General features: G+C 37.2%; 1 protein-coding gene across 1 annotated transcript in view; it reads right to left on the bottom strand.

Moving 5' to 3' along the window:
* Positions 1–1923: 1923 nt before the first annotated feature.
* LOC139110034 (uncharacterized) overlaps positions 1924–18150 on the bottom strand; it is a 28021-nt gene continuing 11794 nt past the window's right edge. The window contains exons 2-6 of the mRNA XM_070669550.1: positions 11862–11995; positions 11104–11794; positions 10394–10695; positions 8904–9159; positions 1924–7636 (exon numbers count right to left, since the gene is read on the bottom strand). Coding sequence (XP_070525651.1) covers positions 5222–7636; positions 8904–9159; positions 10394–10695; positions 11104–11367 — 3237 coding nt within the window. The 5' untranslated portion in view covers positions 11368–11794; positions 11862–11995 and the 3' untranslated portion in view covers positions 1924–5221. The remainder of the gene's footprint in view (positions 7637–8903; positions 9160–10393; positions 10696–11103; positions 11795–11861; positions 11996–18150) is intronic.

The raw sequence follows: 18150 nt of genomic DNA, 5'->3' as shown, positions 1-18150 counted from the left end.
AACGTATATTGGTTTTGCAAGAATAACAATAAATATAATATATAGTCAATACACATTGCAAGTTGACATCAACTAGATAATATCAATCATTAGTCTATCATTTGCTGAATTATATTAATAATTTCGGAAAATTTTTTATTAAGTCAAAACAGCGTGACTATAAAAGAGAGGTTATTCAACTTATGTCTATTTTTAACTTACAGTTTTTTTTTTAACATTTAACATAACAAGAGAACTACGTATTTTTCCATTTATTCAGCTGTATTTTTTTTCTCTTTAATTTTAGGCGGACAAGAAGAGAAAAAGTTATATTGTTGTATCTTTGTTTCCTAAAATTCTTATATTATTAAACGTAAAACAACGCAGTAATTAAATAATTACATAAAAACTTTTTAACATACATGACGGATTAAATTAACATCTAAAACAAAGAAAGAATAATTAACTCAAGCGACCTAATCTAAATCAATATTTTCTTGGTGTTTTTATTTATTAGAATAGTAAAACCTCATTTTTAGTTTGAAATCACGTTTGTATAAAGGAAATAACAGGTTTGTCTTTTTCATACTTTTTTCCAATCAAAGTTATGTTAGCGATCTAAGTTTTATTTTCACACATGACATATATAAACGTACTCAACACACACACATACATACGTAGAGTAAAGATACGCCATAAAAATATATATAGCTTGTTAATTTGTAAATATTCGAGATTTACATCTACAGAATTTGTATTGTTGAAACAGTGTCCCTCAGAAAAAGTTATGACAATTTTAGCAATGCAATAAATAAAATTGTTCTGTCTTTCTACATAATAACATAATTACAATGAAGTGCTGTGAAACACATTGGTTAATTATAACCATTTTAAAATATTCAAAAAAGTCTTTTTAATACATTTATTCATTATATTTTTTCTTATTAGTACATCATAAAATAAAACAAAAAGGAACAAGTCTAACAGTATAGACCAGCATTTGTATGATATGGAAGACAAATGACGCAAAATTAGGAATCTTATAACGACGATTTCGGGGCACGAAAGTGACGATTGATCTCGGAATCGCGAAAAATCTTCTGTTTTGGAGTTTGGAGGAAGATACCTCGAGCTCACCGAGCGCATTAAAGCAACGAAAACAAATCGACTCGGCGCGTCGGAGAACTCCGAGCGAGAAGAACAACAGTCAATTGAAGATCGAAGGTATCGTCCGTCTCACTTTACTCGCGGTTGTCTTCCTTCCTCTAATGGCCGAAATCCTCTAACGGTCACTTCAGTCTAGTTGCGGGGGCTCGGGCGCGAGGACGTGTATGCTAATCGCTCCGCAATTACGCGGATTTTCGACCGTGGATCGGAAGCGCCGTAAACGAATAAGTGTCGACGTCTTTGACTCGGGGACGAACGATCATTTTCAGTACACTTATGTCATTCTACTCATCGTTCTGTGCTTAATTTCGTGTCTCGAAAAAGTGCTTCAAGAAAGAAAGGTTACGTCGCGAGCGGAGCGCACAGAGCGTCCGACGAGAAGTGCGTCGAGCGTTCGGTATTAACAACTCGCTTCACTCGCCACCTTCAGTGACATTCATTGGGTTCCGGTGACCATCATTGTCAGAGCGTGAGATCCACATCTTGCCCGTCTTCTTCGTCGCGGCCGGGATTCACATCCCGCTTCGAGCAAGTAATTTTTGTGGAACTCGAGGAAGATAAAGTGCGCGGGAAACATTTCGTATCGCGACCCGTCTCGTTCGCCGCTTAGCGAACGTGAGCAACGCTACGGATATCGAGAGTGCAAATTTACACAACAAATGATCGTTCGTCGCGCTTCTTAATTTAAATCGTAAAAAATCGTCGCGATAATCCACCGTCATTTTTTCGGTCGTTCGTCACTCGAGTGGTAGTGTTAGTGATAGTGATTGTGATCATAAAAAAAAAGCAGAGCAGTGTAATATAGTGCCTAAGTGATTTAAAGTGCTACAAGACGTCAGGATAATCCAGGATACTGCCACGAAAGAAAAGAAGGCAGGAAGGAAGGAAGGAAGGAAGGAAGGAAGGACGGACGGAAGGATGAAAAATACCCTACCCTAATGTAACCGGAAAATACAAAGTAAGTGAACCGGCAACACGCCAATCGATCACTCAATTGTAATTATCTTAAAGAAATTAATATAATTAACTAATGTCCGAGTGTAATAATGCGCGCGAAGCGCGCGCTTTGTAATCTCTATTATACATAAATATGTCATGAAATATTCAGTACATCTTCAAGGGACACCGCGTTAGGTACTCGAAGTATAGGAAACCTTCGCATACATTCATTTTTCTTTTAAAAAAATATTTTTGTCAAGATATACAATTGAAAAAAAAAAAAAGAAAAATGTAACTTACACGTAACTTACCTCGATTTTACGTATAAAAGTATATTTCGGTATTTGATTGGCATGTTAAATGTAAGAAAAGCGCGATTATTCTTATTCGTATCTCTTAGATAATTTAATATTTCTTAGCAAAGGAATTCTTATAACGCGTAATAAATAAAATTAAAAATGATATTGCAAGATGATTAAAATGACAATTTATAATTATACACGGTACCCAATAAAGTATTAAAAAATAATATGATAGAGTTATAATTATTTTATAGAGTAATTATATTTATAGCTAAATCTATTAGTTGTTTCTCTTTTGAAAATTATGCATTTACTTCAGTTTTTGGTCCTTTTCTTTGACATAGAAATAACCATATGTATGTACACAGAAAAGCAGATATGACGTTTGCTGCGGCGACGGCAGCTAGCAAACGCGACTTTAGCATCGTGTGCGTCGAGTTTCACGTGTGCTGCATGTATTATATACCGCGCCGGCCGGATTGCCGAAGACTGATTTTTTTTTCCGTTCTCTCATCCCTTGCTTTTGCCGCCTAGGGTTACGTACGCTAGTCGCTGTCGCCGCAGAAAACGCCAAATCTGCTCTTCGGTGTACACATACATATATTTTATCGTTGATATATCTCTTTTCTTTCTTTCTCCCTTTTTATTCTATTTTACGATAGCCTCATCTTTAACAGTTTAAACTTTTATTTCATTATTTATATTTAATATGCGTAATATGATTTTATAAATTGGCCATTAGCAAATTACTCTTATCGTTTTATAAAAAAATAATTTTGATTAGAGAAAAATATTTCCAATTTTAATATAAACAAATTAAATTTTTTTTTTTAAATAAAATATTTGTTATACAATTAAAAAATTAAAAAAGCATTAAAGTTATAAAGCTGTAATTATAGTTAATTATTTTCGAAAAAAATTTTATTAAAACTTATATCAAAATGAATTATACAAAAATAGACGAAGTTAAATAAGAGTACAAAGTTTCGTTAGTTATAAAAAATATTGTGCTATTACGTTAGGATTTTAATATATCTCCGATATCTGTTTTAGTCAACAATTATAATCTTTTGTCAGGTACACGAGTAATAATCGAGCGTAATTACAAGCGTGTTACTCGATGACCTGTGAAACTTGGAATTCGATATAATTTGCTTGGCACACGATTTATGGAACTTTTGAATAACTTATCAAATTCACGGATCGATTCGTAAGGTATATAGGCGCGATCGCACGCACATATTTACATGTACGACGTAACAAATAACGCAATTGGACCGCACAGAGAACCTCCACCTACTTCTTTACGATACATATCGCTTTGCATTCGAGGCGGATATAATTATTTACGATTAACGTTATTCGAGTGGATGAATAAACGAGTTATTAGCTTAAATTATTAAATATTATTAATTTAGATTTAGATAAAAGCGACGACTCGTCCGAATATTCTAACGAGCTCGGCATCGCTCTCTTTCACATCGAAACGATTATTTATTGACTTGAGACACACAATTGCTGAAAATCGAAAAGCGGCGCTAACTACCCGAGTAGAAATTAATTCTCACCGTTACCTAATAATTAGCTATCCAATTCGTGGCTCATCTCGTGGCTGTTTAGCAAAACTGTCCAGCACTGTCAGAAATGTAACACTCAAACCGTACTAAATACTAAATAATTATTACGAGCTAATAACGAGCTAGAAAAGCTATCCAAACGCTTTTCGCCGCGTACTAGTTTATTGCGCGTGCTGATCTGTGTCTATCGCGTGCTGGACTGCCGAATTCACCGGGCTAACCAGTTTCTGCGAACCGCCGCGGTAGTATGAGTACGTGCGTGTGTTTACATCTGACCGGCACCTTGCGCTCGAAATTCGCAAGGTGGAGGACGCGCGGGCAGCGGACAGCAAAAACTGGTTTGCCCGGCGAATTCGGCAGTCGAGCAAACGTTGCGTATGGTCAGAACACAACAGTAAACAAGTACGCGGCGAAAAAAAAAAATTTAGATATCTATATTTAGATACATGGTCCGCGCTGGACAGTGACTAGACGACCGATACTAAACTGATTTTGTTTCTTTTTCTTTAAATGCCACCTTTATTTTTTGAAGATAGTGACTTAATAATAAATACTTTTTTATAATTTATGGCAAGTACCAAGCTTGTCACGAATTAAGAAATATATTTAATCTGCACGATCTAACTACTAGCTGCAAAATCAGATTTGCTAAATAAATTTCCACTCGGGTATAAGATTTTCTCTTTTCACGGCACATTGTAATTTGAAAATATCCTATCGTCCAATCGATCCAATTATAAACGTATCTATAAATTCTCTTATAATTTCGTACAACGCCATAGAGGATTTTTATTTACATATTATAGTGCTGTATATATCTGATTGCTTATTAAAAGTCCACTTTTAATTAAAGACATCGAGGCTTTTAATACTTAAGGACATAATTCTAAATTTAATTAGATTACTTTTAAAGTTAAAAGTTACACAATACGAAACACAGACGTATAAAAACATGAAGTATTAAAAAAGTTAGAAAAATGTAAAAGTGCAAACGAAAAACCTACGTATGTAAACGGTTACGTAATTAAATAAATATTAAGTGAACATTATGTCGGCGGAAATTCAACAATAAATTATAGCCTACGGTAGACGAACAATTTGTTTGCATCGAGTGGCACATCGTGATTAGAGGAAATCATTAAAAATACGTCACGTAACAATAGCATTTTGAATGATTTGTTAACACATGCGATCTTAGCGTATATAAAAATTGTGAAAAAAAAAAAAAAGAAATCACAGACTCTTCGTGAAAATGATTCAAACTCTAACACCGACACCGTTATCGCTTTTGATCTCGGAGACGATGTCTAACGTGGGCGTGCAAATATCGGTGGGTGTGGGAATGGCGAGAGGTGCCGGGCGCGGGTTTCTCTTAACTGATGGGTTCTTCAGGTAATCTACGCAAGGTCTGACGCGCAATTTACTCGAGTGCACACCCGGTTCTAGTCTGAGGACCGCGCAAGACCGCGTCGAAGGCTGTCTAACGCGATGTACCGATTCCGTAGATCTGCTTTGAAATGCCGTCTCGATGACGCATCTCTTCAGGTTCACTGTCGAGTTGTATGCCGACGTGTCGCGTTCGGAATCGGGCGTAAATACTGGCCCGTCGCTCTCTTCGAATGACGTAAATATATCCGAGTCGGGCATAGACGGTGCGCTAAAATAAGACTCGCGCAGGGACGATGTCAGGGCGTCGGGGCACATAAATGGATCCAAGGATGTGAGGTCGTTGAGATCGCTGCCGCTGTTACAAGTCTGAAAGTCGTTTACCGAATAGGACGACGGAAAGGCGGTTTGGTGTTCCGTTGCACTCGATAGGATCTCCTGACTCCTGGATGATTCGGACCACTTTGAATCGGACGGCCGTCTCGAGCTGAATCGGGTTGAGTCGTGCTCGGCGAATATCGGTTCCGGTAATCTCATGTCTCTACTTTTGTCTGAATTTCTCAGCAGCGCCTCGAAAAGATCGATCGGTTCTAACGTCGACGTATTACCGGATGGAAGGTTTCCTTGGTTCCGAATCAGACTGTCACCTTGTTCGGACGGTTCGCTCAGATCCTCAATATTTAGCAAAACAGTTGGTACTATAGGATCGGAACGTCTTATGGGGCTGGTTTTTTTATTTAGAGGCGATTTGGCGCGTTGTATGACAATGTCCACGACAGGTCTTGGGATTTCGAGACTTTGCGTTTCTTCGCTCTGGAGGGGCGTTGTTGGGAGAGGATCTATAGGACTCGGCGGCTCCGAGTGTATCGTTGGAACGGCCAACGAATCCATCAAATTAGAAGGCTCCAGTAGAGTTCCGCGATGCGTGACCGGATCGTCGATCACGTTAATCGACTCGGAATGTTTCAACATTTCTAAGTTTCTATTAGTTTGCGTCATGGTTCTGGCAGTAAAATCTATTCTACGCGTGGGTGTTCTTGGTGGCGGATCTAAATTAATAAGATTGGCCAATTTATTTGACGTAATAGTTACGTGTGGGACGCCCGGTGACACATTTTGTTTCGGTATATTGGCTTCGGAACTACAACTTGATCTGACGTTACCGGACGCTGCCGACGACGAAGAGCAGTCTTTTCGTAGCTTGTGTTTCACATTTGGACTCGAACGTCCGAAATGACTGCGAAACTTAGGTCGCAGGCGAGAAGAAGCCTTGCTGGATTTTTGCTGATCTTCTATTTGGCAAAGCATCATTACGTGCCTCGCTAACGCGCCCTCGTATCCGCGATTGAGATTTTGAACGGAGTAGCCGTGGCCTTTCACGTTGTTCTCATTCGTCGGCAAGAATCTTGTTCCCACTTCGTTTGTGCGCGCCGTTGTTGCTCTAAGATTCGAATCCGACATGGTCAATGACAAATTTGGATTTCGTTTTTGATAACCATTATTCACGTGACATATTACTTGGCTCGAGTCTTTCGCGTCTGCGGTAGAATCGACATTCAGCATCGGATCCGACAGTGCGTTTAGCTGAACGAGTTTACGGCTGCTGTGTGCACCGTCGCTCTTCAGGTTCTGATAAGATATAAATTTCGGCTCGGAAATCAGTGGCAAGCTCTTTCCATTCATTCGTTTGTAATTCAACCGTCGGAGATGCCTGATCTTGTTAAAGGTCGGGTCCAGCAGGTACTTGAGATTTTTTATCTTGTCGATGTTATGATTGGAGTCGATCACGTGGCTACGGTCGATGATGTACTTAGGATCGAGCATCTTCGTCAGGTCGTGAATATTTTCCTCGATAACGTCGTCCGGCCGGCTGCTGCAAGACGCGACGTGTTCGATATCGTGCATCTCGGGCGAGATTTCGCTGTGCCTACCTGACGTTTCCAGACACTTTCGGCTGTAAAGCACGTTGTGATGCTTAGCGGCAAAGCAATCCTCCACGGGCGGATGTCGCCTGCTCTCGTTACTGTCTTCGTTATTCACCTCGGCCAGTTCGAGGTTTGTGTTCGTGCCGCATCTCATTGGCGAACATCCGTAACGACCCGGCGTCATCCCGAACAAAGCGACCAAGTCTTCAGCTATTTTTCCGGCCGCGATGCGCATTTCACCGTGATGAAAAGCGTAGATCCAAGGGTTCGCGCCGCTGTGCGCCAAGATCGGCAAGCCCAGCCACACCACCCACTCTGACAAAATATGGGTGCCGCAAAAGATGTCCACCAGCATGCAAGTCTAAAAGAAAGAGTAACATATTTAAGATTAAAAGAGTCTCGCTTTTCATAACCGTGCGAGCTTATTCGCTCGTGGCTGCTTTGCACTGTATTAAAGACAATAGATTTTCATATTCAAATTAAAAGACGAAGAAAAGCATTCAAAGTGTCAAAAGTTTTATATGACTTTCCGTCGATCTGCTTGAGACAGCCCCACCTTACTTTACTCGGATGAAAATTTAGAGTGCAAGTCTTCTCAAGTGTAACTAACTTATTCTAGGAAAGAGAAATTTAAAAATTGTTTCTCTCGCGAAAGGGCGAAAGAAGAAAATGATTTGCAAAAGTTTCAAGTTATTCCATTGTAGTTTGCGCATACACATGTTCCTCACAGCGATCTATAACGTAAAACGACACGCATGATTTTGCTTTTGTCGCTCGTGCTAACGGGACGCATTAAATTAAATTCTGTTTAGTTCGTCTCAACAAACTTCTCCATGTTAACCAGAAATCCGGCACACTCGGCATTCGAGAAAACGTTAGCAATTGTTTACTCCTTTTACTCTTTTACGAGAAGTTCGTAAAAAGTTATACGAGAAAATCACGTTACGAAGCAGCATTTCTCTCCTTTCTTCATATCTAGCAATCCGGTAAACATATCTTAGCCCCTAGTAATTTGTACAAACTGCAATGTCTTTTGGTTGTTCAGTCGAACTTTCTTTCGTCTCTTAACACACGATGATGCAAGTTAAAATCAAGGAAACTTTAACATCACCTTTCAACGTCTCCGTTTTACGAATAAACGTATTAAGAATCTCGAATAAATTAACGCATTAATTTTCGAAACTCCTCATAAATTTCGAAGAAACAAATTATTATATTATACACGTGGATACCCTTTCGTGCAATTTATTTCCATCCCCTCGGTTGTTTAATATTGAATCGCATTATCATTATGATACGCGAGCATCGAATACAGCCGGTCTTATGTTACATCGCTTTATCAACGTGCTATATCAATCTTAAATCTTGTTCTCTCGGTATAAGAAGCATGGCGGTAGCGAAATGAAATTGATGTCGCACGTCTAACGTGACGTTTAAGTAGTGACGAGGTTTAATGGTCAGACGCGGCGTAGAAACCTCGCACGGTCGTCGCTAGCACGAAGCTCGAGATCTTATATCAACGTAGTAAATCCGAGGTTTACAGTTTTATTTTTTTTTTTTTTTTTTTTTCTCGCAGTAGTAAAACGTTCGTTTACCGTTTTTTATTGGTATGATGTTGCAATACTCACTTGAAATGGAAGCCATAGGATAAGAAACGCGCCGACCGTAACTGCCAGCGTCTGTCCGTAACGAGGTAGTGCCAGCGTCTGCGTTTGATGCCTGAACGATAATTCCACCGTGTAAATCGCACGTGCGTGTGCCCGGGCGACAAGATAGACGTACATGTAGCAGCCAAGTAGCACCAAAGCACTCGGTGCCCAAACTGCCACGACCAGAAACACTCTGACCGGTGGTAACACGGCCGCGTCAAATCTGCAGCTTCCTCTGTGATATTAATTAAAATTAAAAATTAAGTGCACATAAATTGAAAAGAAAAAAAAGAGAAAAGACCGCAATATCATTCAACATCTTTTTTCACTAAATATATATATTAAATGTTAAATATCCGTGCATGTTTCTTTTTTTGCATTCTTTTCCCGCGATTTATTAAATTAAAACCGAATATTATTTAATTGAGATTTTTTTTGTATTGCTTTGATTGCACAAAAGTAGTACACATTTAAAGGGTTAAAGATCTTCTTGTCACTTTTATCTATGTTTAGTACGTTGCTTAATCGATCGTACACAATTTGTTGTATTATAGGGTGCACAGCTTTTCTACCTCGTCATGTAAGTGATATACGGTAAAGCTAATATCGCAGCCGAGTCTTAGCAACGATGTAATTTGATACTGTTTATTTTTACGTCACATTGATTGCACTTAACGGAACTGATTACTGCGAAGAGATTAGATTTATGAAAATTTTGTTTAAAAGCTTGCGGAGTCGAGTCCTTTTATTTTGCCTTCGAAGAATTATAACTGCAAATAATAAGCTGATAAATTTTGCGAGGAAAAAAAAACAGAGATAAACAAAAGAAGAAAAATGCTATGATATTTTCCGAGATTTATCTCTGCTGAGAGAGGTACTAAAATAGGATATAAAAATAACGATAAAAAGAAAAGAATTTTCTATAAAACGAAGAACAATGTCGTGCAATTTGGATAAGTTGTTTGGCTTAAAATTCATTATTTAATTAAATCACTTTTGTGCATTTTAAATACTGTTTACGTGACAATAATACTATGCGTCAAATGCAATGGCGATACCTCTCTTTTCAGAAAAATGTGCTAACAAATGCAGATGCACTTTATTTGTCGGTAATTAATTCAATTCGTGTGGGACAAGATTAAAATAGTCTTTCATACTAAAAAGTGAATTTTATTTTGAAATGTTTTAATAAAAATGACCATTATTTATCTTTACATTAGATCAAATGTGATAGAAAATTTTTATTTTTTACATGTACGTATTATTACTTTTCTCTCTCTTTTTTTTTCTTTTTTTTCGATTTTCCATGAAAATTTATTGATAAAAGACCTGAACAACTTGTCACAAACGTATAATCATTAACGAAATTGCACTCGACTTTGTGTACGTTTTAATACTTTTGCGAACCCGTATTTATTTTAACTCTTTTAAATTTAAATAATATTGCATATCGTGCAAATATTGATTACCTGTGGGATTGTATTTTTCCGGTGATTTGAGCATAGATGAGAGGCGAGAGACCAACGGCGATCGCATATATCCAAAAGGCCGCAATATACTTTTCTACGCTGCTGTGGGTTATGATGTTTTTGTATCGCAATGGTTGTGCCAATGAAGTTAAACGGTCCACTGCGATAGCGACGGTAACCAGGACGCTCACGCTGCAGAGCGCGATTACAATGCAATACGGCATGATGCAGAGAGCGGAAACGTCGTTTTCCGGTGGACCGGATAGCTCAAGCTGCATCCCGACTGGCATAAACACCCCAATCTGCCAACGAAAACGAGCATCGTCTGTTATTGCACCTCTAAATGAGGATTATAGGTATGTTCGTTCTCGCCGAAGTAATGCCAATCCGTAAATTGGACTAACAAGACTAACAAAGTGGAATTGGTATCGTTAAAATCAATTTACACCACGAGAGCCCTAGGTACAGAACAGCAGTGACAATTATCTTAGTCTCAGGTGTGTTATCAAAAATAGATATTTAATTGAATAATTAGCATTATTCAATGATACGTAGATTTCTTTTTGTACAATATAAAATATTAGTTTATCTCTATATTACGTTCTCTCGGAAATTTTTTTTTATTTAATTTTACATTTTTTTTTTTTTTTAATATTTGCACACTCTTTATTAATTGAAAAACTACGCGACACAAATTTTGTTAGACTTACCCCGAAATCGCTAATGGCCAATGAGACCAAAAGGTAATTGGAAGCGGTCCTTAGTCTTTTGTATCTGTAGAAAGCAGCTAGGATGATAGAGTTACCGGTAAGGGTGATAGCCGCGAGAATGCATACTATGGACACCGTCAGGACGACCGAGAAGGGATTGACGTCCAGCTGCGTGTCAATCCTGGTAACGGCGGGTATGAGCGTGGTCGTTAATTCCCCGGTAAAGGTGGTGGACGGTAGCGTGTCTGCGGCGAGCGTTGACATTGTCGCTCTCACAGCAACAAAATAAAATGCGCTTTTATCCTCGTGCGTGCGGTTTTTTTCAGGTTAAATTTCTCTCGTCGTGGACGCGCCCGCCACCGTACGATGTCATGACGTTAAGTTTTTTCACGCTGCCATGGCGCGGCTCGGTCAGTAGCGCGAATGATGAATTGAATGATTAATCGGTCGCTTCTGGCGCCATTGGCTGGCCTGAAGTGGAGCAAGCATTTTTTTTCCTTTTTTTTTTTCTAATAAATATTAATCGCACGTGAACAATTCGATTATTTCATCGAGACGACGGAGTAGTTCAAAACGCAATGATCACAATTCTCGATCTTTGATTGCATTCTGGATTATCTGGAGGAGACAATTTCCTGCGGTACCGTCGTGACTTTGATCTTCGATAATCTTCCCTTATTGAAGAAATTCCCTTAAAGATTCACGAGATAATTCAAACTTGGCTCGGTCGATTAATCCGTTAAAAAATAATTACCTACCATAGCTTCGAGCTTTTAGCATTTGTCGAAAAGCGGAAATTACTTGATGCGCAGGAATGCGTTACATTGAATTTTTTAAACTAAAATCCACTTTAACTCTTCATGTTTCTTGCAACCTTATATCCGCTAGCTTCCTGAAACAAACATGTTCCCACGTTACTAGCCATATTTCACAGACAGGTATTTGTATAGCGAAACTTACGAAAGAAGTAAAAAATAGAGCATTTCTGCTTTAGGTATAAGAAAATACATATAATGCAATGTCACAATGATTATTTGATGCAATTCGTTAATAGAAGTCATTCGAATGCGAAATGAGCTTTTCAGAGAGTGTATTATGTATGTGCTAGATTAGATTTGTTCGTGCGTTAATCATAATCTCACATTTGAATTTAAATGAACCGGAATGTGATATTACTACTGATACGGTGGCTGAAATATACATACGGTGAGAATAAGTGTTTGAATCTTATAAAGGTTTTATCATTAAATTCAACAGGAAGCAATTTGCTGGACACTAGCTTAGCGTTTCTTATGCTAAAATAATATTTAATTAATTTCATGGTTTAAAAATATATTCGAATAATAATGTATTCGAAGATTACTTTATTTTTACGTTTATACAAACTTCTTTTTATTACAATTTTTTTTTTTTTTAATTGCAGTTAAACTAGATTCAAACTTCTTTTTTTTTAATTAGTTATTTTGCACAACATAAAAATTCAATGGATAAAATAAGCGCTAAAAATTTCTTTAAAACATTGTATATGAGATTTTATGTTTCGAAACAAACTCTAAAGAAAAGATGCTGTAAGCTTTTTTAATCTCAACTTAAGAATATAACTTTTAAGTTTGTATTAAGTTGCTCACTGCTGCAATATTTCCGTCTGCTTATTCACACATGACCCGTAACATATGAATAGTCCCTTTAAACAATATTTTTTGCTCGAAAGTGCACAGATATAAACAAATATTTTTAAACAAATGGGATATTAATCTAACTCTCGCTTAATATTATTATTATTTTTTTTAACCATTGTCCCTCAGTTTATAATTACATTTTATTAAATTATTAAGAGAGAAGCAAATGTTTCCGTAACAATCGATAGAATCATTAAACTAACTGCGACAGAAATACTGATAATTTTATTTTACTTTCTCCGCAAAATAGGATTTTATCTTTTGCTAAACGAGAATGTTCGCCCCCTCGTTTCCACTTTTGTCACAAGTAAGATCTACACGTCAATCGATTATCCGACCAAGCGAGCAGTGAAGGCTACCGTGAATAAATCGTGGCGGAAAGAATTTCCATCACATAAACTAGGATCCGAAGTAATATGAATAATGCGATGTAGTAGCAACGGATTTATGTTGTAACTAGTGAGACGTAAAGTTTAGGCTTTATTAATCCGCTATTCACGTCACACGGAAAAAGCATCCCTTTAACTTGTCGTTACTCATGCTCTTGTCGAGTGTCATCAAATATCATAAACTTCGGAGCGTTATTGCATTCATATCAGCATTAACGGATATGAGAAACGTGAAAGTGGATCAAACGCTCGCGCTCACGGGGTTCTTTTTTAATTTTTTTTTCTTTTTTTTTTCCTCTCCTTTCGTTTTCTTCAAGATGAAGAAACTTATATTTCCTTTTACTTCAGCTTTGAGAATTTCTATTAAGGAAATAAATTGTATGCATTACGTGGCCGAGTTATGAAACAGTGCTCACCGTTGAAAACGTCTCGTAAGCGATAAGAAGCGAAGACCGTAAGAGCGAGTCTTTTTATATTCCACATCATTCATTTATGTAACATAAATACAATACGAAAACATAGCAAAGAATGCGTTACTTTAATTATATTACTTTCTTATTGTATTACTTTTTTTTTTATTTCTACATTATTTGTACACTACTGCATTATATCTTCTACTTATTGAAAATATTGAAAGTATATAAGGAAAAGTTCAACAGAAAAGTATAATAATTCTCGGAACTTTTTTTCGAATGTATACTTGCACGACAAGCATTACGAATCCGTGGAAAATTATAAGGAAATATTATTTAAGGGATATTATTTTATTTATAAATTAATGTGTATCAGATATAAAAACACAACATCGATTAAAGAGGGAATCGGAGGGAAACTCGCTTTATGCACCCTTCCCTGCCAACGTTAATTGGAAATACCTGGAAACAGGGATGGAACATTTTCCGGTTGACGTTTTGCACGTGAAGGCTAAAGTCAATCATTGAAACGGAAAACAAATTGCGTTACAGCGGCGAGAAGTGACACGAGATGCGTCAGATTTCAACGGATCTCGTCATGCATATCGTTGTACGCTGAGCCGCAATGACTAAAATAGGCAACAATTTCGATCTCTAGTGGAGGTAAATCGAGTAATAATTTACAAAACTGAACGGGAAATTTATTACTCTTCATATCGCATTGATTTTCTTACAACTCACGAAATGGTAAAATTTAAAGAGGGGAAAGAAAAAAAAGAAAATTGTTTAATTATCCGATCGCGATCACGGCTGAAAAACGCATTTAAAAGATTGCTCGAGTTTTTCTATTGATGAGTAAAGTGATTACCCGATAAAGTAAAATATGTAGATTCTATTTAACATATACATGAGTTTTTTAAATAGTATTACGGTGATTTCAGAATATTTATTCCGCGCGTAGGACGCTGTCATTCATTATTACACTCAGTCACGATATGAATATTCAGATTTAAATTTCAACGAGTTATGCATTGCTAATCGTTCTTGTCCTTGCGATGTAAATATCTTTATGACAATTCTTTAACGAAAATCTTTAACGCGATCGTGCGTTCTTGTTAAATGTCTTTCGAGGAAAGTCTTACGTAAATGCAACTGAAATACAATGCTAATGATTTTCTCGGTACGCAATCGTGCTATGATTTATGTGTTGCGTAATGGTAAACATTTCGGCAAACGATAGAGAACTAAATCACGACTCGACGACGTTATTCGACAGCTAAGAACAAATTTATTGTCAACCGTGATACTTAGCTTGTTTCTCAAACTTCAATTTGCCCCGATATTCTTAAGAGTTTTAATATAAGGCGTTTACAAGTGACTCAATATGCTTCTGAATTCTCAAATGTAATTTCTGGAATTTTGCCGGCATTGCCCGAACGTCAACATCCGGTGTTAATATCCGGTTGAGAAACGAGCGGTTTCTACTACGTGCCGGAATGCGACGTTTCTTGTAATGGAAACAGGAAGTTTCGCGGGTAGTACGACATTTGAATAATGAATATTTGTAGTAATGAAACAGTCGGAATCTAAGTTTCTTGCTTAATTCAAAAGCCGTGGAAATGTTACCTAGGGTAAACCTAAATTTTTGAGGGTCTAATTGAAAAAAGTAATACAGACAAAATCAATTGTGATACAATTAGCTAGATAAAAAAAAAGAAAGCAAATGTTTGTCGGCTTTTATTTAAAAGAATAAATACTCAGACCGAGTAAACTAATTTTATCATTATATTCACGAATTTGCAATTAGTCCAGACTGTTTAAAATTATATTTTCGGCAGATAAGGACTTCTTTTTATTTTAACCCGTGAAAAAGTACATAAAACATTTTGATACGTAATCGTTATAACGCATATCAAACAAATATAATTGCTTATAAAGGTCAGCGGTGCATGAAAAGCGTTACTGTAGAACGTGCCTTATCGTAACGAACGTTTTGTTCGCGAAGATTTTAAAACTTACTAAATACACGTCACTCAGCAGAAACGCGATGGGTTTAAAATAGTAGCTCTACTGATTTTAACAACTGCGTTGCGTTTGAGAATGAGGAGTATCGTTTAAAGGAAATTGCGAATTGGAAATTCGTTCGTTTCCCGTTTCTGTTCGTATTTTTGATTCATTACTCGGCTGCTGTCTGTTGAGAATATTTTATGTTGTTTTAATTCTTTTTATCGTTCTAACTCGAAAGTAGATGGACTGCAGCCGCTCTCATTGAGGTGAACGGGCTCGCAGGAAAAATATTTGCCCGTTCTCGTTAAAAAAAAAAAGAAAAAGAAAAAAAAGACAAAAGAATGAAAGTCACTCGCGGGATGAAAATCTTTTTTCTGTTTAATTTCACTATTTCGTCACTCTTATAAATAATGATGGAATGAGTGTACATACCTGTTATTTTAAATATGCACGGCGCATATATGTATATTAGCATCAACATAATATCATCCAGTGAATATTTTTGAAATGCATTTTGTCGGTCCATTTATCATCGACGAATTATGTCGTTCGATCGATACGCCCATCCAAGAGAAATATTTTCGAAACGTGTCCAAGTGACAGGGGGGTTGACAAATTGAATTATCAAAGTGATTCATTCTTTATCGCCATCTGTTTTATTTTGACACGTATTAAGTTAAGGCACGTTAACCGTTTCTGCGATCTGCTAATTTTAGATTATAATTAAAAATAAAAAAAAATTTTTTTATTTAATTCTAAAGCTGCGCTTTATTGATTTTGCTCGGTTTAACGGAAACTCAAAATATTTATCGCGCGTTATGTATTTTAAAACGTCGAGTAAAATTTAATGTGTTTCCTGTTACGCTTGCATATCTGTGCAAACGATGTGGAAAGGTTTCTCTTATTCGCGCCGCAAGTGATGCGTGGCGTACTGTACCGGGCTTATCGAACAGAAAATCGTTATCTAACGTATTAATTAATTTACCATCGGTACATTGATCGCTCTGGAATCTCTCACCTAGCATTCCCGATTCCTCCAACCCTGTCCCGTTTACTGGTGTTGCGAATTTGCAACCGCATTTCTGACTGTAGCGCAAATACGTTGAATCATACCGCGGGGGAGATTAATTTGAGGGCGTAGCATATTTCCCAAGCGTATCCGCTCGAGTATCACTTATAAATCGTGTCGGCGAGTCGCGTACTAATTTTCATTCGATACTAGGTAATTTCGATTCGATTTCGCATTTATTCCATAAATAAATCGGTGACATTTTATTATCATAATGTATTTTGTGCTTGGCGATACATTAAAGTTCCCAATATACACGCGGAAATAAATACATTTAATCGATATTGGATAACGATGTACCGTACCACCAGTCTGTCATATTCTTGTCGATTACTAAATTACTAAATTTTACAACGTTTTGATCGTTGCCTCTCATCAGCGATAAATATTGTACAATAAATAATCTGTTTTTACTGTTATTATTAGTCGTACTATCGATAATAACTTGAAATAATCGAGCTATTATTCGATCAGATACTCGAGCTTCAAATATGTACGCTCGTATTTATCGTATGATGCAATTAACTCGAATAAGAACTTATTGAAGCTTTCTACAAGCTTTTAATCGCTACTATATTTGCTCGCTGCACAAACTGGTGGTCACGCAAGAGCTACCGAATAGTAGCCGGGGATGGGGTACACTTAACGTTATATCAAATGTTTGCGTCACCACCCTCACGGCGCCATCAAACACCCACGACTATCACGGTATCTTCACCCTATTTTTCTTGTCCCTAGCGTAGTTGTACCATGCCCAACGATACACGACAAATATAAACAAGCGATTAAAAATTAGCAAATCACGAAACAAACTTGTTATTAAATAAAACAATCTCGATTACAATCGAATTGAATCCGTTGTAATTTAATATTGGAGCGATAACGTGGCCAATAAATTTTTGTTAATCGGTGGGTGACACTCGCCAAGTTCAGCGGAAGTCTTGCGTTTGCGATTGTTGTAAAAAAAAAATGTCGTATGTTTGACTGGTGCACGTTCTTTAATATTGGCTGAACCTGAAATCACGCACCGGATCAGAATCACAAATTTTACAGTAATTGCCAAAATAGCAATTTTGCTGGACGTGGCCATTGTCATTATTCTACTCGCGATGCAAGTTTTCACGGTACTCGACAATTGTTCTAGGTCGACATGCGCCCGTATTAACGATACCTTGAGTATACTCGAGGACCTTCGCAAGAACATTGAACTCGCATGATACATGGGATATCGATTTGCTAGCTATCTGCCACCGTGAACCCTCCAATATGCTTGCCGAGACATGTAAATTGTCCGTTTAATAATCTGACGTATATGAGACACGACAAAACAAATTAAGGAGAGGGCTGATACCGCCTACTTTAGTACTGTGATAAATTAGATTTTTTTTTGTTCTTTTTTTCTTATCTATTGTCTCAATTTGATGCTCGGACTTGTGATTTATGATCTCGACACGTGGGCCAGTAATGTGAAATCGATATGTGTACCGCGG

The sequence above is a fragment of the Cardiocondyla obscurior genome, linkage group LG02 (assembly GCF_019399895.1).
Source record: "Cardiocondyla obscurior isolate alpha-2009 linkage group LG02, Cobs3.1, whole genome shotgun sequence".
In the NCBI taxonomy this organism is placed as follows: Eukaryota; Metazoa; Arthropoda; class Insecta; order Hymenoptera; family Formicidae; genus Cardiocondyla; species Cardiocondyla obscurior.
This window is presented reverse-complemented; position numbering and strand designations above follow the sequence as displayed.